Below are 22144 nucleotides of genomic sequence, written 5' to 3'. Positions count from 1 at the left end.
CATATGCACAATGCACTTGGCTTCTTCTTTCGCTACTGTTGACCAAGCAATACTCACAGGCCAATATATAGTCCCAGGAGGCACTCAACAATTACCCTCTCCCCTTACCTCTGCTACATAGTTCTACACGCAGTGAATTCAGAAAAGTTATGCATATAGCTTTAGTTCTCTCTGGTGACTTACTACTTGGTTGTCTCAACTGCATTTAGAGTTTTTGCCATACATTGGAATTAAAAAAACAAAATAGAACTTTATGGTTTTGTCTTAACTTCTATAACTACCTTCTAACTCCTTCCCACATTAACCTTGTCCACTTCCTATATCTCCTGCCATTATATTTATGGCCTCTGGGGCTCTAGGCAGATCCAGGGACAGAGCCACTGTCTGCCTGTCTCTATCACAGATAAATAACTTCGGAAACACCTATAAGCAAAGCCAGGTGAGTTTCACCTGGAATAACCACCCGTTTTATTCCTATTTTTCTTTTTATAAATTTCCACTTCCCTGACTCTACTAAAACCCTCAGTTCTCCCCATTTCTACTCATCCATTCTGCTTGGAAAACGCTCCCCACTCCTGGACAAACTGGAGTTGGATTTAGCCCATACTAGACCCTTTCATTTGCAGCAGTTGGTTTTTGATTAGAACCTGGTCTTACCTTTCATTTGGTGTCTGACTTGGCTCATCTTCCACAATGCACTCAGTGCTAGCCATTCTTGCATCCTGGAGCATGTGATTCTTGAGATTCATGGGGGACAAAGAGGCTGAGAATCTTGAGGAAAGCCAGTTGGCGAGAGGGGAACCAAGTTGGAATAAGCCATTGTTGGAGGAGAATGTGGCTCAGATAAACACATTATCAGTGACATGTTTTAAAGAAAGAAAATGTCTAACGAGGAGAATAATTTAAATCCTCAGTTGAAACTTTTTGAAGCTTCATTTCATGATGCAGATTTTTAAATAAATATTCTGACCCTGTAAATTTAATTTCCTGCCTTTTTGCTTTCTGCTTAAAAAATTCACTATTTTCTCAGCTGTTATAATTTGGTTAAAAAAGGTCCCCTCTCCAAGACTTGTAGGGTTACCAATAATATTTTCAGAGGTGAGGTTCTGGGGAAGCGATTGGATCTTAAAGTATTGAACCAGTATCAATGGCCTAATCTGTTAATGAATCCACAGTTGAATGGATTATCAAAATGTAGTGGAAACTATAATGCTGGGCCTGGAGGGAGGAAATGAGTCACTAGAAGGTGACCTCGTTCCTGCCTCTCATCATCTATGCTTGTGAGCCTTCAGGAGTTGGGTGAGCTCTTGTCTCATACTCCTCTGCCACATCAGTCTGCTCTGCCACAGGCCGACGGCAAAGGAGCCAGTACAGCATGCTCTGAAACCTCCAAACACAGACCAAAATAAACCTGTTCCCCTTTAAGCTGATTGTACTCCATGATTCTGTCCCATTCATGAGCAGCAATTAATAGTGAACCATTAATTTATTCCTATCCATAAAAATAATTATTGCTAAAATTAGTTTCATCATGCAAGAAAACAACGGTGTAAGAAAATTTATTATATAACATAATTTTGCTATTTATATTTATGAATATGACTTAATTCAGAAGTCAGAAACTGCTTGTTTATTCCTTAGCTATTTTCTAGTCTTTAACAATTGTTTCCTTTATAGCTATATAAGGAGTTTTATAATTTAGCCTTAATTGATTAAAGTCCACCAAAAAATTTGCATTAAGACAAATAAGATAAAAGATAGCAGATATAGTCAATAGATTGACTGAGATCCATTCATTTAGAATCAACACATAGCACATTCCAAAAGTAAGCAGACATCAGATTTAAACTGAATAATCTTAATGTGGCTTAGTAATTGCATAAATGATCAGTGATTTTCCTTGCAAGTGCTCTGAGGGCATGCATTTCATTATTTGTTGTTTTGTCTTGCTGAAGTAATAGTCTTGTTTTAGAAAGAATGGGGAATATAACCATGTCGGGGCAGTGGTGGGGAAAACATTTCTTTCTGGTGCAGAGAGTTTCTGTCTCTGTGGCTAATGCCACACAGTCAACTGCCAACTAGGACTAGAACTGTATCTTGGCACATGTGGGCAAGTGTAATGCTTATTAATCCAAAAGATAAGATGCTATTATAAAAATAGAGGTAGAAAATCCTAGCTAAGTTAAGATTCAGAAAATTTTAAATATGTGATTCAGGCAATACTTACTATATCAAACATTAATTGCAATAACTACATGTAAGGTAACATAAACCCAAGACATTGACCAGATCAAAAGGTATCAGATTCCATGACCACTAGACCACTTTGCCTGAATTACCATTCTCTGACTATAGATGGGTGCATACCCTCATTACATGAGTGCTTGTTTATTGTTTATATTAGAAAAATAATATTTCTTTAGAGATTTCATATAGTACTTCAAATTGGGACTATTTGTAAGGATTCAGTCAGCTACAGTCTCCTTAAGGACCACTTGAAACGTCTTTTGCCTGTTTCACAGATAGACCTGTAGAAGAGAAAAAAAATAAAAGAAAATACATTCAATAATGCATCAATACAGCTGAATATCAAAAGGAGAGGTTGGGACTTTATTCAGTGCTTTCTTCTACTGTGTGAACTTTTGCCATGACAATGATCTTGGCATACATTAATCTTGCTTATATTAGCAATGCTGTTTTTAAAATAGTATATAAAATTTTGGTATCGGCAAGAAACCCTAATCAGAATGTTATTTTGTATTTTTCTGCTTCATGTCATAATTATATCTAATATTTCTGGCTTACCAACTAAACTGTAAATATTTTTGAAGAGGAGTATCAATCTCCACACTGCTAAAGGGCTTGAAAGAATACTTTGCATACAGCAAATTGCTCAATAGATACTTATTTAATGAGAGAGAAGGAAAAAAAGGGAGGAAGCATGGGAGAAAACAGGAAGAGGGGACTCCAACTCTTTGTGCATAATTCTTCTTTATCCAGAATTAATTATCTACTCCCAACAACCCCAGCTCACTCATTTATTGGACTAATTGCTATCACCCTTCAATATAATTCTCTCTGGATTCTTGCTTAGAATTGCCGGTGCACACACATATCCTAATGATGCTTAATAGTCTGAATTTTGGCAAGATGATTGTTCATTATGTATCCTGTCCATGCTTTTTTCCACATGATTTCCTTGTTGGCAAACTGTACTATTTGCCATGCCACCCACAACTGTGGTGTGCCATTTCCCAGTGTATTTCCAAAGCCATTTACTAGAAATGAATGACCAGTATGACAATGTTTCTAGGAGATCTTGGATTGAAGAGCAGTCTACCTATATGCCACGCAAAGAACACTGGAAAAACTACAGGGTCATGATAGTTATAACCAGGCGGTAGAATCACGCTGTGGAAGACAGGTACAAACAGACAGAGAGAAAATCTGGAAGGGCTTAGATCTTAGAGCAAGGAAAGACAAGATTTTTAAACCACACTTTCAAACAAAAGGTCTTAGAGGAAGGGAAAGGAAGGGAAGAGAGGGAAGGGAAGAGAGGGAAGGGAAGGGAGGGAAGGGAACAGGGAATGGGAAGGAAGAAGAGGGGAAGGGAAGGGTGGGGAGGGAGAGGTTAGTGAAGGGAAGGGACAGGAATGTAAGGGAGTGGAGGGGCAGTGAGAGAAAGGGAAGGGAAGGGAGGGGGAAGGAAGCAAGGGAAGGGAAGGGGAGGGGAGAAAATGGGAGGGAAGAGAAGGGAAGGGAAGGGAGTGGAGGGGAAGGGCAGGAGATGGGAGGGGGAAGGGAAGGGAGTGGAGGGAAAGGGCAGGAGATGGGAGGGGGAAGGGAAGGGAGGGGAGGGGATGGAAGGGGAGGAAGATAATGTTGGGTACTTGACACAGACTATTTTCTCTTGAAGTCATGAGCATTATGTATTTTAAACAATCTGAACTATGAGCAATTGCAGAGAGTACCCACAGTTACACGCCATTGATAGTAAGTGCCCTGAGCAAACATACCGGAGTAGATCAGGGTAGGACAAGAAGAGCATGGGACACAAAGAAGATCAGCAGAACCTGTACAGTTGAGAGAAAAGAGGTAACACACTGGATCTAGAACAGAAATACAATTTTCCCTTGGCTTAACCCATTCCTTCATACAACTAATCGCAATTAATATCAAACTTGCACTTACAGTATGTAGAGTATGTGCAGAATGATAGCTGCAGATTAGCTGTTTGACAGTGTGTAGCTTATCCATTTACTTTCAATTTTAAAGTTTCACTCATTTTTAAATAAAATATAGAGGAAAATGCCTCCCTGGGTCATATTCCTGGAAGAGGTGAACACTAGGATGGCCCCCAGCGACACTGCAGTCACAATCCTGAGGCTCAACATGAGTTAGACAGAAGGCCAATATATGTACACATATCCATACATGTGTGTGTACCCACACATGTACTCTCCAGACATATGTATATGCAAAATAAAAGTGATTTTTTTAAAGTATCTATCGGCAAGTTCTGCTTCAACTAGATAGCAGAAAACATTGACATTCTGTCATTTCACATAATTCCTTAGTGAACTTGGAAAAGCATGGGTTATGTTTTCATCTGACTAGAGTTCAATTCTCCTTATAGGCGTGATCACAACTGGGTTAACATTTCTCTTCATTCACAAAGGATGGCAATAAGCAAACCGTCTCTGGAGTATCAATAAGGAATGGCTACTTAGAATTTTTATAGTTTTCATACATTTGGACTGAAAATAGGTGTTGTTTCAGAAGTGGAAAATGAGCAATGCTGGAGAATGTGTACATTTTTAGAACTCTTCCACATTGTAAGGTTTAGATAGAATCATGATGTATTCATGTTTGAGTGCTCATTAAAGCCTGAGGTATTAAAGATGCTGAGATGTATCCATTCAATCCCCCATTAAATTTATTTACTAGACATGTTAATTGTCATACACAGGTATCTATTAAGTAAATATTTAATGAATAGTTATAATGTAAAATAGGAGTATGAAGACTAAGTTTTTCCTAGTGGGCCTTTTAAATAGATAAAAGCAATTACTGAGTTCTCTATAAATAGTAAAACTTTAGAAGATCATTTTAATTACTAACAGTGGATTATTCTCTGTGTCCTAGCATAAAAAAGAATGTCAGATTTAATATATGTCTCAGAACACAAAGAAAAGCCACGTCTTCACTCTGAACAATGTTTAATTATACTAAAGATGATATACAGTTCTGAGATATTTAGTCAACATTTCAAAACAAGTCATCTTGAAGGAATTTGGCAGCATGTTTTGAACAGTTGTGCTACGTTTAAATAGCTTACTATGAGACTGAAGACATGCCTGATGTAATTACTAAGCAATATTTATTTTATTCTGTCAAATATCTAATTTTTATGTTTATCATATATGCCTCCCTTAATTTTCTGGATGACTTTGCTCATAGATAATAATTTGGAACACAATGTAAATATAATGAAGTCAAGTTGAAGTTTCTATTAAAACCAGACCTCTTGCCCAAATGTATTAGTGTCTCTGTTTCTTTCTCTGTCAGTTTCCCTTATTTTCTTGTGCTTTCCCTATGCTACACAGTGCGGTGGAATGATTCCTCTCTTTATGCTGTGTATATGCATATTTCTTTCACCTTATAGTTTTTTAACTTCTGTTATGATTTGAAGGTGAAATGTCCTTCGGGGGTGCATTTGGTGGAACATTTCATCCCCTGGTAGGTGACATTGTTTTCAGAAGCTGCAGAATCTTGGGGAGGCAGAGTCCAATGGGAGGAAGGACATCACTGGACATGGTTCTTGAGGTGTTATGCTCTCATTCTACTTTGGTGTTGTCTGCTTCCTGGACTGTGATCATGTGAGGAGTCCCAGCCCTAGGCTCTTAACACAGTGAATTCCATGATGCCTTCCCTTTCATAATGAACTGTTCCCTTCCCAACCATGAAATAAATAAAACCTCTTCTCCTTTAAGTTGATTCTTGTCAGGATTTTGTGACAGCAATGGGAAAAGTAACAACCACAGTTGCCATAGAGGTGGAGAAATTCCCCAGCAGAGCACATGGCCTTAGAGCAGGCTAGGATGCAGATTGTTAACTGTGTGTTCTTTTGAAGAGAATATTTTTAAAAGCTTAGTTTATTAAATCAGAATAACAACACATATTGTCTTGGTTACTTTTTTATTCCTGTGAAAAGACACCATGACCAAGGGAGCTTTTAAATGGAAACATTTAATCTGGGATTTAAGATTCCAGAGGTTAGTAGAGTCCATGACTGTTATTATTGGGAACATGGCAACAGGCAGGTGGGCATGGTACTGGAGCAGTAGCTGAGAACTCACATCTGATTGAGAAGCAAGAGGTGGTGGGGACCAGTGGGGAGATGGGGAGATCATGCAATGATATGGGCTTTAGAAATCTCAAAGCCAACCCCAGTAACACACCTTCTCCCACAAGGCCACATTTCCTAAAACTTCCCAAACTGTTCCTCCAACTGGGGACTAAATATTCAAACATATAAGGCAACGGATGACATTCCCCTTCAAAACACCACACACATTAAGTTTCCAGCATGATTAAAAGAAATTTTATATGGCATATAACATTTAAAGTTTAATAAGTGTCAGTTTTCTTGCATATTCCTCTTTTAAAAGGTGTATATGTTTTTTTCAAAAGCCTTAAAATGTCAAAGACTTTAAGGTGAAGTGGCATGCTGTAGTATTAAATATGCTCTCCAAATATACTCTGTGGGTCCATTTTACGCTAGGCTATGTGACAGTTTTTCTAATTTACTAAATTAAGCCTCTATGAGAATGCTTGCAAACTCTTTCAAAAAGAAAGATTTATTATGCTCCATTTATAGGTTTCTGTGTTTAAACCTTGTATTCTACCTTAGTATCTCCCCAGCTTCTGCAACCCTTCCAAGTTAGACACACCAAGGATTTATAGCTAATATCTACATAGGACCAAAAACATTGAACATTTGTCTTTCTGAGCTGAGGTTATCTTAGTCAGGATATTTTTCAGTTCATCTATTTGTATTGTGTATTTGGACAACATTTCCATTATCCATTCATCAGATGGACACCTAGGCTGTTCCCGTTTCCTATCTGTGATAAATAGATTATGTCTGAACATGGATGTGCAATATGTCTGTAATATGGTATGGAGCCCTTTGGGTATATGCTCAGGAATGGTATAAACTGGATTATATGGAAGTCTTGCTTTTAGAATTTTTTAAAATTAAATTTGTTCATTTATTTTACATCCTGACCACAGTTTACCCTCTGTCCTCTCCTCCTATTCTCTCCCAACCCCTCTGACGATTCCTTCCAAACCACTCCACCTCTGTTTCTGTTCAGAAAGGGGCAGGCCTCCCATGGGTGTCAACAAAGCATGGCATATCAAGTTATGGTAGGACTAGGCTCCCCACACTTGTGTTAAGGATGAGAAAGGCAACCCAGTGTGAGGCATAGATTTCCAAGGACCAGCCAAAGAACTAGGGACAGGTCCTGCTCCCACTGCTAGCAGTTCCACAAGTAGACCATGCTACACAGTAGTCACACATATGTAGAGGTCCTAGGTCCATCCCATGCAGACTCCCTAGCTGGTGGTCTAGACTCTGTGATCTCCTATGAGTCTAAGTTAGTTGTTTCTGTGGGTTTCCTTGCAATGACCTTGACCCCTTCTCCTGGCTCGTACAATCCTTCCTCTTTCTTTTCAATAGGATTCTCCAAACTTGACCCAGTGCTTGACTGTGGCTCTTTGAATATATTTCCATCAGTCACTGGATAAAGGTTCTCTGATGACAATTAGGGAAGTTACCAATCTCATTATAGGAGATGGCCAGTTCAGGCTACCTATTCACTATTGCTAGGAGTCTTAGCTGAAGGCCTTCAAATTTCCTGATGTCATTGTTTTTAACAGCTGAGTAATACTCCATTGTCTAAATATACCACATTTTCTTTATCCATTCTTTGGTTGAGGGGCATCTAGGTTGTTTCCAGGTTATCACAATTATGAATAATCCTGCTATGAACACATTTGAGCATGTGTCATTGTGGTATGATTGAGCATCTTTTTGGTATATGCCCAAGAGTAGTATAGCTGGGTCTTGAGGTAGATTGATTCCCAATTTTTTGAGAAATTGTCATATTGATTTCCCAAGAAAGCAACACATATAAGATTCTCAGGAATAACCATTAAGATAATCTTAAAAGAGTACATGTTCATCAATCTAATGAAGAATTAAAGCAATAAAAGGATAATATAAAGAAAGATAGAAAATGAGGACTTTTTCAGCTCCCTCTTCTGTGCTGATCCCTGAGAGTTGGGAGAAGTGTAATGGAATAGAGGTCCAATTTAGAGCTGAGAATTCTATCTACCACCAAAAGAAGCTTCTCTGCTAAGGGTTGAGAGATGTACTTATCAACAAATATAAAGATATGATTTTAGGGGAAGTTTGTTGCCAAGTTCATTTAGTAGAACAGTAGTAGGTACTCTCTAGGACTTCTGACCTAGTCAATCATGTTTTTTTTGGCCCAGTTACGGATATAGGGCATTAGTTTTATCTTGTGGAGCAATCTTTAAATCCAATCAGAAAATTGTACCACTATTGCACCAGTGGCAAATCTTGCCAAGCCAGTCATTATTGTATGAGTGAGATTGTTGATTAGTCTTCTCCTCTAGCACTGTTCACAGCACCTTCCATAACTATGAAAGCTAGCCAGTGTGGAATAAGCTTGATTTCTTCAACATCCTATGACTCGTGTATGTAATATCTTCAGCAATAGGGTCTTACCATGATACTGTAGAGCAGTGGTTCTCAACCTGTGGGTCACAACCCCTTTGGCAAGTGGCTAGGCAGGAAGTATAGGCGGGACTAACAGAGAGGAGAAAAGAAAGAACAGGAAGGTGGAAGGAGACACTGCCAGCCGCCACCACTATGACAAGCAGCATATGAAGATGCCGGTAAGCCATGAGCCACGTGGCAAGGTATAGATTTATAGAAATGGATTAATTTAAGCTATAAGAACAGTTAGCAAGAAGCCTGCCATGGCCATACAGTTTGTAAGCAAAATAAGTCTCTGTGTTTACTTGGTTGGGTCTGAGCGGCTGTGAGACTGGCGGTAGACAGAGATTTGTCCTGACTGTGGGCAAGGCAGGAAAACTCTAGCTATACCTCTACCTCCAAAAATATTTATATTATGATTCATAACAGCAGCAAAATTACAGTTATGCAGTAGCAACAAAAATAATTTTGTGGTTGGGGATCACCACAACATGAGGAACTGTATTAAAGTGTCACAGAATTAGGAAGTTTAAGAACCACTGCTGTAGAGAGTAACCAAGAGCATTAACACTAGCATGCAATGATTATGAAGTTCTATGGGATCCCACTAACCAACAACTAGAAAAGAAGTAACTTATATCTGGCACTGGACATTTTATTTAATAGTCTATGGTATCTGTGGTGGGCATTGTCCCCTATTACAGTGTAGTTCCATTTAAACCCCTTTTATATATGTATATATTTTAGGAAGCATCTATAGTAATAGATTTCCATGTCAATTTTTCAAAGATTTTTAGTGTTGTTTTTCCTCCCCTTCCCCTTCTGTGTTGCCCCCCCCACCTTCCATCCTATTTAACACACCTTTTTTTACCCCAATACTCCCTTTTCCCCTTTTATACTTTTATATATGCATTATAGCTCCTATCTTTGGAAATCTACATGCATGGGCCCTTACTAGTTTCCTGAGTTCTATGGGTAATTTCCAATTTAAACACTTATCTAAAGATTCAAAGCCAGTATCAATATATGTGAGAGAACATGTGGTATTTATTTTTGTGGGTCTGGGATTATTTCTAGTTCTACCTGGGAATTTCACAATTTTATTTTTCTTTACAGTTGAATAATATTACATTCTCTAAAAGCAACACATTTTTCATTATTCTTTCATCGGCTGGTGAACAACAGGGCCATTTTCACTTTTTACCTATTGTGAATGAATAGCAATGAACACAATGAGCACGTGTCTCTGTAGCAGAATATTAAGAGTCCTTTGGGAGTATTTCTTGAAGTGGTACAGCTGAATCATATGGTCGACCTATATCTAGCTTTGTTAGTAACAGCCACACTAACTTCAACAGTTTTTTTTTAAAGTAGACTTATTTGTTGCACATGAATTCAAAATTCCTTAAAAGTTAGAGGAGGAAAAACACATTTATACCAACACCAACAAAAATATTGTTGACATAACAATGTCAGATGATGTGGAAATTAATGCACACCTATTGCTGCATTTTTTAAAAAAATTCCAATTCACCAGGAAGGCGAACTTCTAAATTTATGTAACGTGAATAACATTGAAATTTAAAAAAGCAAATCAAGAATTAACATAAATAAAATGACAACAAATCCATATCCACCATAGGAAGTTTTAACAGGTTTCTCACGGTGATGAGTACGGCATCACTTGTGCAAATAGTCAACAATGCCCATCAAAAGCAGCCAACAACACACAGTAGACACATAAAGAACACTCTACTCAGTATAAGAGTAAATTTTCCTCATTGCTGTTCAGGAATGGGCTGCTTCTAAACACTTGTCCCAAACTAGTCACATCCTGGATCACCCATATAGTCTCAACACATTTCAATGATTTAAAGGAGCTACATAAAATGGACACAATATGAAAGCAGAATTAGATATCAAGGGAACACTTCACTTTAAACCCATAGGTATGAAATGAGGAAGAGCTGAATATCAGCAAAGGCTAGCCTCTGGGTGCCAGAAGCATTCTATTTTCTGTCGAGATGTATGTTCTGTAATTGATACCCAGCTCCCAAATTTCTACAAGAAAGCTCAGATTCATGGTCTACATATCAATGAAGCTCTCTGTCCTTCTACTGACACATATTTTTGCTGATAATCAGGCTCAGGCATGAATGAAAGAAAGGAAGGTATCCCTCTACTGGGCCTTGTTGCTTATTATTAATTTGGTTTGTTTCTCAACTGAAAGATATTAGTGAAGTTTGTTTGACAAATTGCCCCAGTTCAATCTCATTGTTTTCCTTGAATCTATGTGAAAATAACCAAAAGACTATCTAATTTTAACATATTGACTGATGAAAGCATTATTGTACTTCAAAAAGATTTCTAATTTTGTACAGCCGATTTGATTCATAAAAGCATAGTTTATAGTTCTTAGGTATTACTTTGCTAGCCAAGATGCTGGGAAAAGTTAAGAACAAATGCTATGTGATATCAGTCCTCAAGGATATTTTCTTTTCTTTGAGGAGAAAAGATAAATATATGTATGAAACCATTATAAAAGTTGGTGAGGGGAGAATTCCATTCTTGTGCAATCTCAACAACTGATTGGAAATGATTACCCAGCTGGGGACAATTGGTGGGTGATGCAGCAGGCTTCTGTTAGACTGCAGTTGTGTAGGAACCTAGAGTGAGTGCCACTACAAATGCTCTGAAGATGGCGTCAATGCTTTCCCATGGCTTTCAGGACAGGGCAAGAGCTTCCATGAACTGCTGAACAAAATCCTACATAGGAATGACTTACCAGGGGCTGGAGAAATAGCTCAGCAGTTAAGAGTGGATATTGCTCTTGCATAAAACCTGAGTTTGGTTCCCAGCACCCAAGTCAGGTGGCTCACAGCTACCTGTGTCTGATGCCCTTTGTTGTTCTCTGCAGGTTCCTGCACTCATGCGTCATACACATGGACACAAATACATATTCACATAAAATTTTAAATAATAATAATACATTTTAAGAAGTCAACCATGTTTAAAAGCAAAGGGCAAACTACTTTAAGCTATCTAGAAAGTCAAGAACATATTAGAGTTGTTTTTCTGAATTCTGAATTGTAATATGGATGCAGAAAAAGAACCAAAATAATGTATGCTTCAGTAATAAAAATGATGCCATAAATAGCCATTAACTACTATCCTTGTTGATAAACAACACTCTGGTTGCTGTGGATGATTGATTGATAAATAAAATGCTGACTGGCCAGTAGCCAGGCAGGAAGTGTAGGTGGTAAAAAGAGAAAGAAGAAGTCTGGGAAGTGGAAGGCTGGACGGGGGAGACGCCAGCCTGCCATCCAGGGAGCAGCATGTAAAGGCAACAGGTAAAGCCACGGAACATGTGGTGACATATAGATTAACAGAAATGGGCTGAGTTAAGTATAAGAGCTAATCAGTGGTAGGCCTGAGCTAATGGCCCAGCAGTTTAATTAAAATAAGTTTCTGAGTGGTTATCTTATAAGTGGTTGCAGGGTCTGTGGTGCTGGGCAGGACTGGAGAAAACTCCAGCTACACACTCTGTCAACTGAACATGAGACTGGGTGATGGTTCCCTCATTTGACTCCCTTAGCTTGTGTTGTTTTCTAAGAAGCAGTGTAACTAACGCTGCAGATGTGTATCTGTATCATTACACAGTGGTGAAGAGAGACAGTAAATAACTTGACCTCCCTCTGCATCTCCAGTCCATAAAGCCGAGCACGTGGGTGACCCTCAGCATACACATGTCTACTTTGAAGGTCCAGAGAGACGGGTGTTCCAAGTTGGGAATCTGGGCTGTCAGGCTCATGGGATTTATGTTGGAAGATCTTAACTAGCATTCTAATTTGAGACAAACATGTCTAAGATTGTGTGATTTGTGAACGTGTAGCCAGTCAGTGCAGCCAAAGGAGCCAGAGAGAATTCTGAAACAGTTCAGCTGCTGTGAATATACTCAAGTCCTTTAAATTACAGAAAATGTAAGGGTAAAATCCACAGCCCCAGGGATGGGCCTTTTCTTCCAACCAGTCAATATATTGCTCACATTTGTGAAGATGTGCTTCATCTGATGGGAAAGTCCATCCCAAAAGTATGCTCATCAACACTAGTGAATGAACTGTATTTTATTTTCACTTTAGGGTCACTATTTTGTAGTTTCAGGCCACACCTAGCATAGATAAGACTATTCCAAGACAAACAAAAAGTGTTTGGTAAAAGGATTAAAAACATGTGTTATTCATCTATAACTTTGATTTCTTATAAAAAACAAAAACAAAACATTGGCCCATGTAGCTCCTATTTTTAGGTTAGGAAATTCAACTCCATAAAAGACTCTAGCCCAAAGAATTTGCAAAATAACATTTTAGTCTTCTTGTTTAAATACGTCCTTTCTGAAGTTTCTAACAACTGCTATCTATGACCCAGAGCTTTGAATAAAGGAAGCATGTAGTTTAAAACTTGTAAAGTATGTATTGCTGACCAATATGACACATTTTTCGGCTAGACTTAAGACCAGTGTATTTGGTGAAATTAAGTTATATGTATTATTAAAAGTTAGATTTAATTTTTTCTAGGACCTTGGGAATTAATTTAACATATCATAATATGAGAGTCTCACCACAGACCTGGGGAGGATTTCCACGTAAGAAAACTATGTGAGTGGTTCAAGGGCATTTGTCTTCTACAAACTGAAAAGTCTTCAGAACCAGAGTGAGGCTCAACATTAAGTTTCATGGTAGAGACTTGCAATTTGACATTGGAATCTCTTGCTTTTGACAGATAATTGGGTTGTAACTACTTTGATTATTTTTCTACTAATTAAAATCAATCTTAAGATGTTCACTACAGGGACATGTCTAGTATGCCAAACACAGAGAATCAGATGCTGTAACCTATGTAGAAAAAATTTTATTATTTATTTATTAATATTCAGATTTATTTTAAATGAAAATAAAAAACATTGAAAATGCATACAGATCATAATGAAGACAGTAGAGTCTTGTATCTGAAGATGAGTGAACAAGAATGTTTGCATTTCCATACACACTGTAGACTATCTCTTCTCTTAGCTCCTTAATAGAATAGAAGGAATGGCAAAATCCAATTGGATATCCATTAGCTAAACGTATACTGTTAAAACTAATTTCATCTATGAGACATGTATATACATAAATAACTACTGCAAACCAAAACAGTGTGACACCTACACAGTCTTGAGTTTTTCTAGATGCCTATTTAAATGCATCAGGATACATAAGAATTCTGTAATACTACAAGGACTACCCTAAATCCAAAAGTTTAAAAATATTACAGGATGTAGTCATCTTAGTGTGCCTGTTAGAGGGACAAGTAGATGAGTGGGATTGGGGTACATGATGTGAAATTCATGAAAAATTAATAAAAAGTTAAAGAAAGAAAGAAACCCTAAGTAAGATACTGTCTATGTAAAGTTACGTTGTTTTTATTTAGAGTTTGTTGGGTTTGGTTTGTATTTAAGTTTTGAAGTGGAGTCTCATTATCCAGGAGGCTTTGAAATTGTTGTCTCAAGAATTTGTCTTACCTACCAGTTATCTTTATGATTTTCTAAAGAGCGTAGACAATTAAAGCAAAAAAGTGAGATTAAATTATTACTAAACAGCCTACTATTGGATGGTGGCATGTACATCACCAAAAATGAGCTCCCACAGCAACTAGAATACCAGCAGACACTTCATTAGATTATCACAGCCCTACAAATGAACCAAAGGCTTTGAATAACCCAGAGAACATTAGGTCAAAAAAAGCAGATGGTGAAACCACAGCACTGAGCTATGGGGAATTTTCACTGCCATCTATCAATATATCTTTCTCTAACTAAAAAAAAAAATCTTGAAAATATGAATCTTTACTATGGGGAGACTGTAAACAGAACATCTCAGCAAGCACAGAGGAGTAGATGAGTTTGAAACCATCAAGTGCAAGTCTTTAGAAAGCTATCACAATTTAACTTCTATGGAAGACACTTGGATAACACTGCTGTGTGGTCTTCTATGTCTTACCTCAATTAATTTCTTTCTGTGAGAAAACATGCATCTAGGACATTTATTTAAAATAATAAGGGTTTGGGCTAGGCAGTGGTGGTACATACCTTTAATTCCAGCATTCAGGAGGCAGAGGGAAGCAGATCTCTATAAGTTTGTACCTGGTCTACAAAGCAAGTTTCAGGACAGCCAGGGCTACATAGTGAGATCTGTCTCACAAAAACAACAACAACAACAAAACAAACAAAACAATCAGGGGTAATAGTTGTGAATACCAACTCCCTGAGGTAGTTACAACTGGAAGAAAAAAGGGGGGTAAAGAAAGAAGAGGAAGGGGAGGAGGAATGAGAGAGGGAGACAGGATAGACAAGGAAAAGACTGTAAGAAAGAAAGGAGTAAATTTAGTGAATGCGATTTCCATAGGAAGTTGCATAGATATGCAAAGCTGCACATCTTCCAGGAAAGACCTGATATGGCTCTATCTCTCTCCTTTGCTTGAGTTATAGGCCTTGTATAAGCAGAACTAAAAATAGTTGATGTTTCCATGGCATATGATGCATTATGTTTCATGTTATGAATGCTTGGCCTCCAGCTGGTGGTACTATTTTGAAAGGATCTGGAAACTTTTGGAAATCTGGCCAAGCTGGAAGAAGATGGTCACTGGGGATGGACCATTGAAGGTCATATCCATCCTTTGGTACCTACTGTGCTCTGGTTCCTGTCTGCAAAAATGTGAACAGATGTTCTCTCTCTCACACACACATGCTACATCACATTAAAAGCTTAAGTTCTAGCATTGCTCCAACTGTTACTCTAGTTTGTTGTACCTCTACATCATTTCCTCTATACATGTCATGCCCAAGCACAGGAGGCCAAACAATTGTGGACTAAAAGCCTATAAAGTGTAAGTAAAACAAAATAAACTCTCTACTCCCTCAATACTTTTCTTTACAGAGTTTTGGTCCCCATGGCATGAAAGTAAGTAGTGTGATAAATGTTAGTATCTGTCCAATTGTTACTTAAACCACTGAACGGAGCTTCTGTAGTCAATTCCAAAAATAATATAGAAAAAAAAAAAAAACCAAGCAAGTTATATGTCACGAAACATACAGTTGGGGTCCACAAACCTAAATAAAACAGTCAATAGAAACTGTCGCCAGGGGAGTCTAGATGACAGGCACACAAGATGAAGGCTTAATAATAATCAATTGTTATAAATATATTCAGATAATTATGGAAGTGGTATCAAAAATTAATGAAAAGTATGAGAAAGCTGTTCTGATAAGTTCAAACTATCATTAAAGAGATGTAGATTATAAAAGACAATGAGATGAAAGTTCTGGAGTTGAAATTCACTGGAGTGGGGCTCAATAGCAGAGCTGAGCAGACGTAAGAAGGAATCAAAGAGTTTAAAGACAGGTCAACTGAGATCATCCACTCCAAGTAAGAAAAAGATAATTGCACTTGAGATTACTCATTCTGAGGACCAAAAATATTAAAGAAAAAGACAAATAAAGAGTAACTTAGAGGTTCTTGAAACACTGGAAAGAATGTATATATTTTGGAATCCCCCAAAAAAGAGACATGGAGATGAGAAGGGACAGAGTTTTTGAATGAACAAAGATTAAAAAAACCTTTATTAGACTGAAGAAATATTGATTTTCATAACAAGAAGCTCTAAGATGTTAAGACCTATATAGACTTTGTCAAAAGTCAAAACCCAAGAGACAATCTTAGAAGAAGCTGGAAAATATATCACTCCATCTTCAAAAGGTCCCCAATAAGACCAGTGTCAGAAAGAGCAGAGGCCAGAAGACAGTGCATGGCAGACCCTAGAATGCAGAGAAGCACTGGTGTTTTGCTTACAAGATAAACAGGGCAGAACAGCAATAACTAGGCAGACAATAACTTCTCTGTGGTGTAATTAGAAAATACTGCTGGTAAACCATGAAGTTTTCCATAATAAATGATTCATTTGATATCTTCGAAATGTCCGACTCTTCTAACATTCTTAATCTTTTAGGATTCTTTTCTGTCTTTATTTTGTATCTTCAAATTGTTGACCATATGAAATTTCCTTGATGGTCGTTTTTCCTTGCTTGCATCCTGATCTGGCCAGTTCTACTCTTTCCCACACCCCCACACAAGCTTTTGCACTACTGTGACTTTTCACCAAGTTTATAAATCTTGTCTGAGAGCTCATCTCCAGAGAGTTGGTTTCCAAATCTTTACGGTTTATAAATATTACAGTTCTTACATTTACTGAGGAAAGGGCCCGATACATTTTACTAAGGAAGACCAGTTTATATAACAATTTAAGTTCCTAATAATCTAGAAAGTTCACCTTTAAACTTAAGCAAGTTGAGACCTGGACATTTGTTTTTGTATGGATAACTACTTTTTCAACTAAAACCCACAAAGAACAAACTTCCTGGCTTTCTCTACAGCTGGGGATCACAGCCTTTTCATACTTGTGGTAGCTCCTTAGGTGTTGGCTTTGTATAGTCAATTCTTCCAACAGACATACATTGTCTCTATGAGCTTTAGACCACAGAACCTCAGTTCCGACGTCCTTGGAGTTCATAGAATCTTAAGCCATCTCTGACATCTCAATGCATCATAGCATAGTTAGCCTCTATGTAACGTTCTGACCTTTGTTTGTTTTCTAAGACAGTGTCTGGCTGTGTAACCCAGACTGGTCACAAGCTCAGGATCCTCCTCTGGCAGCCTCTTAGGTGCTGGCATCATAGCTATGAGTTACATGCCTGGCTAGCACTTGTTTACTTTGGACATCCATTGTTTTGTGGGTTTGGTTGGGCATTTTGTTTGTTTCCTTTTTTGCTTTTAGCTTTTAGTTAGTTTGTAATGCTAAAGATGAAACTTAGGGCTTCATACATTCCAAATGAACCCTGTTCAAAGAACTATACTACACCAAGAACACTTAGTGTCCCCACACACAAATATTTTTATTAAATACAAGATATAATTAAAGAATGCTGATTGATATTTCAACTTTGACTTTATAAACATTAAACTTCAGTGGGGGAGGATTTTTCCCTTGTTTCTCTCTATGTCCTTCCAATTCTCATCTTCTTTCTTCCTCTACCTCACATTTTACTTAAAAAGTTGTTTTCTAGATCACAGAAAGAGAAGCCTAAAGAGGTAAGGACCAATATGAAGTCAATACTAAGAACAACAACTTCTATTTCCTTGAACTTTTCTTTGTGATAGTTGCCATTTATTTAGGATAAGCAAAAATCACCCAAGGACATATAAAAAAAATGCAGAAACCCAAGTCCTATACAATGTACAGGGCTGCTGATTTGGGGTTGTGAAGAACTCCTGTAGATCCAGACTTCTGTAGTTAATTTATTTAGTGACTTTGGATTATAATCTGAGAGTTCTAAACATACATATGTACCCTAGACATAAGTTTCTTTATTCTGTAGTTTAGAGTTTGTTAATAAAAGAGAGTAAAGAGGAAATCTCCCTAACCAATGCTCTGCTTGTTTAGAATGAAAACTAATAAAGGTTTTCCTCAGTTGTTCAAAATTATCTTTTCCTACAGGAACACATCTAAAGAAAACTATACTTACACATTAAAAAAAAAAACTGAGCAAAATTTTGTTTTGAAGCAATGCAATTAGAAGTATGCACTACTGCTAAGATCCTGAGATTTTTCTGGATACTTTCTTCCATGATTGTTTTGTCTCGGGAGAAATTAAATAGTTTCATAACATTCCCTAGGTATTATTTATAAAAAGCTGAATCAAGAAACAGGTGTTACAGTTGGAAAGACGAACTTGTTCTCTTCTATACTTTCAAATTCCCAGCATATGAAGCTGTAAACTCCAAGTAGGCTGCTCGGTTCACATAGATTTATACCACCTACTTCATTTCACTGAGAAAACAGACCTAGACGATCTAGCTATGTGTCGCCAGCTACCAGAGCTTCTGTGGCTCCAACTTGCACATGTCCCAGCACCTGGCTACTGGAAGCCACTCTTGACAAATATTTGCATGTCTATGCTGTGAGTCCAGCTACATTGCATGCGAACATTCCATTTCCAGGTGGTTCTTATTACCACCTAATTTTTTTAAACCCTGATCTTATTTCAAACAATTTACCACTGTCAAGGGTCACCTCTTTGTTCAGCATTGCTGAGATAAAGTATTTTGGGTCCCAGGTCTGATTATAAGAGTTTAGAATGAGCTTATTTAGAATGATTAATAGGTAACTCAGCAAAATCTATGAATAAAACTATGTGTCCAATATCAAAATTGTAATATAACTACAGGTAATATTTATAATAATATTATTGTTAATTTTTTCAACCAAAATTTTCCTTATTAAACAAGCTGGAAAGCAACAAAACCCCCTCTTATTCATTCACTCAATGACTCATATTGATTCACATTTCTGATATTTGTGGAGGCTTGTTAAGTGTCTGAATAGGATGGAGAAAGTAATACTTTGCATCTTATTAGGAGAGGAGGAATTTTAAGAAAAAAAATACAATATGTATTAAATGTCCAAGGTTGAAGAAATTTCTGAAGATTTTTATTTCCTTTATATCACTTGGTTGAGTAGTCTATTCTTAAAACTAGCCATAAGCATGGGTTTTAGGGAAAGGAGATGAGTCTGAACGTGGGAGTGCTTAGAATACACTGTTATGGATCCTTTTCTTGTATTCAGGTTTTAGTTCACTATCAGAGTTACACAGAGACAGTTACCAAATGACATTCTATAGGAAGGTTGATCTTGCCAAATTCAGGCACCTATGTTTGATTTGATAGCTAAAATAGCTGAAATCATACATGTAGCATGTCTTTATAATACCTGCAACAGTTATTTGGGCTTCTTTTTCAATACAAACTTTATGAAGGCTTCAAAAGGATTTGGTGAAAATAACTGAACAAAGCAATAGCATATGAGCTCATGTCTACTTAAATATAAATGGACAGGACAGGGAGAGGAATGGGTCTGCATGTGTGTGCATGTATTTTCTATGCATGTTCCAGATTGTTAGCAATTGCTCCAGATTTCCAAAGTTCCTTTTGTACTCCAAGCTGCTTCTTCCAAGCCTATTTTATTCATACTTTACCCAATAAGTACAATTTTTCATATAATAATTACCTTATTGTATGATATTTTCAAAGTGTCAAATACTAAAATTGTCACTAACACTAATCCTGTAGTATTCAAAGGAGATTTTAGCTGGACCATCCTCTGTTGGTATCAAGACAAACAATTCATGTTTCAAAAGCTAGTTTATCAACCTGTCTCCCACAGTTAGGATAACACTGAGTCAATGCTATTAGGGAGTTGGTAAAAGTCATTTGTCACAGAACATGGCCTCTACTCACGTTTATCCTGCTCTGCTTCAACTCCTTCACTTTCTGTGTCACTCGGCAAGAGCCATGGTTGATGCACAACCTGCAATTGCTTTAGAGACTCATCCTGCAGAGAGAAGAGGATAGTAGGTTAAAGTCTGGGTTGATATCACAGTTACCAATACAGCTGAGCACTTCAGTTTCCACAATTTGCATGTTCAAAAGCCCTAAGACTTGCCCCACAGCAGAAACGCATTCTAAGCTTAAATTGCTTTTCATGTCATGTACATGAATCTCTTGACTCTAAAGTCACTATACTTTAAATTCTTCTTTACTAAGATTTAGACAATAAGAATTAAATCTAGTCTCTAATCCTTCTGAGTTAATGTTTTGATCCTTACTCATAGAAATATAATTACAACATGTGCAAGATAAAATTGAGTAAGAGGAGCATTTAATAACATAAGTCTTTAACTTTTATAACAAAAACGGAGACTAGAGTGGTTGATACTTGTTTCCTTCGATTACACCCTCAGTATTTGCACACTGTCTTCTATCTCTTCCTGTCTTACTTGCTTGGTCTCAAGTTTCTAAGTTGAAGGGATTCTGCTACATAAGTTTCCTGAGAAGCAAGGACTTCAGATGCGTATGACCCCACTCAGTTTCCACTTTCTGCTTCAATTAAAATAGCTCTCATATATTTCTTCACTCTGCTCTTTCCCATCTGTCAATAACTACACATAACCCATCATTTCTCATTCTGTCTGCAATGATGAACAAAATGCTGACCAAGTCATTCTAGAAGTGCCTGGAGCATGTAAAATCAGAAACTAAATGGATATCATAGAGGAACGGTACTTTAATTGATAAGTTTACCATGGAGTTATACCAGCATTGGGTTATTAACCACAATATGAAATAAATATCTATGAATCCTTATTGCTAATAATAAATAATTGAACAAAAGAGTGTGTGAGTACATGCTCATAGGCAAATAAATACACATATAAAAGGACTTTGGATAATTCATGTACACACTCTGCCCTTAAACTTGAATAAAACTCCTACTCTGAGTTGTGTGTAGTGAGTATAATTTTAAAAGTGGCACAGAAAGGGGGAGAAAAAGGAAGAAGTTCACAGCAGATTAAACCGACAAACACCACTGCAAGCCAAGCAATCAAGGGCAGTCAGCTGGTTACCTGGTAGTACAGACCCTTGATAGTAAACAATAAAAATGGAATTTTATCTCTACGTTTTCTTTTATTTATTTGTTTGTTTATTCATTTATTTATTTATTGGTTTTTGAGACAGGTTTTCTCTGTGCACGTTTGGATCCTCTCCTGGAACTTGCTCTGTAGGGCAGGCTGGCCTTGAACTCACAGAGATCCACTTGTCTCAGCCTCCCAAGTGCTGGGATTAAAGACATGTGCCACCACCACCTGGCTTTATGTTTTCTTTTCATAAATACACGATGTCAGTAAGTTATGACATGAAATATGTATTCCTTCATGGGGTCTTGGAACAAAGCAGATTTGTTTTTTGTGACTAATTCCCCTTCAAAATCCAGCTCATGGCAATTTGAACCATGTGTAAATTTCATTACTAATGTAACAATAATGGGCAATTTTGACAAGTGTCTTCTACTGTATTCTATAATAATCTGAGGTATTAATACTAGCTGGAATCTGAGTGGGAGACACATAGGTACTCTGTTAAGTCTTTGCAATAATTCTGTGGCCCTAAAACTGCACTAAAATTAAAACATAATTGAAACAAAAGAAACACAAGTTTTGGAAATTATTTTCATTAAAAAATAATAACCTGATTTTTTTTTGTAACAGCAACTCTTAAAAACAGTATGTGATTTGGACTGAAATGTAAGTTCCTATCAAATGAGAGTGGGTTCCACAGTAAAATGTGTTTGCCCCAGGAATAAGGAAATACAATTTCCATCCTGGCTGGTCCAAGGCCCTCAACT

The 22144-nt window shown here is 37.3% G+C and overlaps 1 protein-coding gene across 4 annotated transcripts in view; it reads right to left on the bottom strand.

Moving 5' to 3' along the window:
• Positions 1 to 1778: 1778 nt before the first annotated feature.
• Positions 1779 to 22144, bottom strand: part of C5H8orf34 (chromosome 5 C8orf34 homolog) — a 375498-nt gene continuing 355132 nt past the window's right edge. For 3 of the 4 annotated variants that reach the window (XM_028864575.2, XM_028864570.2, XM_028864569.2), the window contains 3 exons: positions 20200 to 20293; positions 4017 to 4073; positions 1779 to 2528 (listed from right to left, as the gene is read on the bottom strand). In XM_028864575.2, the coding sequence (XP_028720408.1) occupies positions 2485 to 2528; positions 4017 to 4073; positions 20200 to 20293 (195 nt within the window). In that variant the 3' untranslated portion in view covers positions 1779 to 2484. The remainder of the gene's footprint in view (positions 2529 to 4016; positions 4074 to 20199; positions 20294 to 22144) is intronic. The other variant, XM_037206416.1, reaches the window with a different exon arrangement.

The sequence above is a fragment of the Peromyscus leucopus genome, chromosome 5 (genome assembly GCF_004664715.2).
Source record: "Peromyscus leucopus breed LL Stock chromosome 5, UCI_PerLeu_2.1, whole genome shotgun sequence".
NCBI lineage: Eukaryota > Metazoa > Chordata > Mammalia > Rodentia > Cricetidae > Peromyscus > Peromyscus leucopus.
The sequence above is the reverse complement of the archived record's forward strand: the minus strand, read 5'-3'. Positions and strand labels throughout refer to the sequence as shown.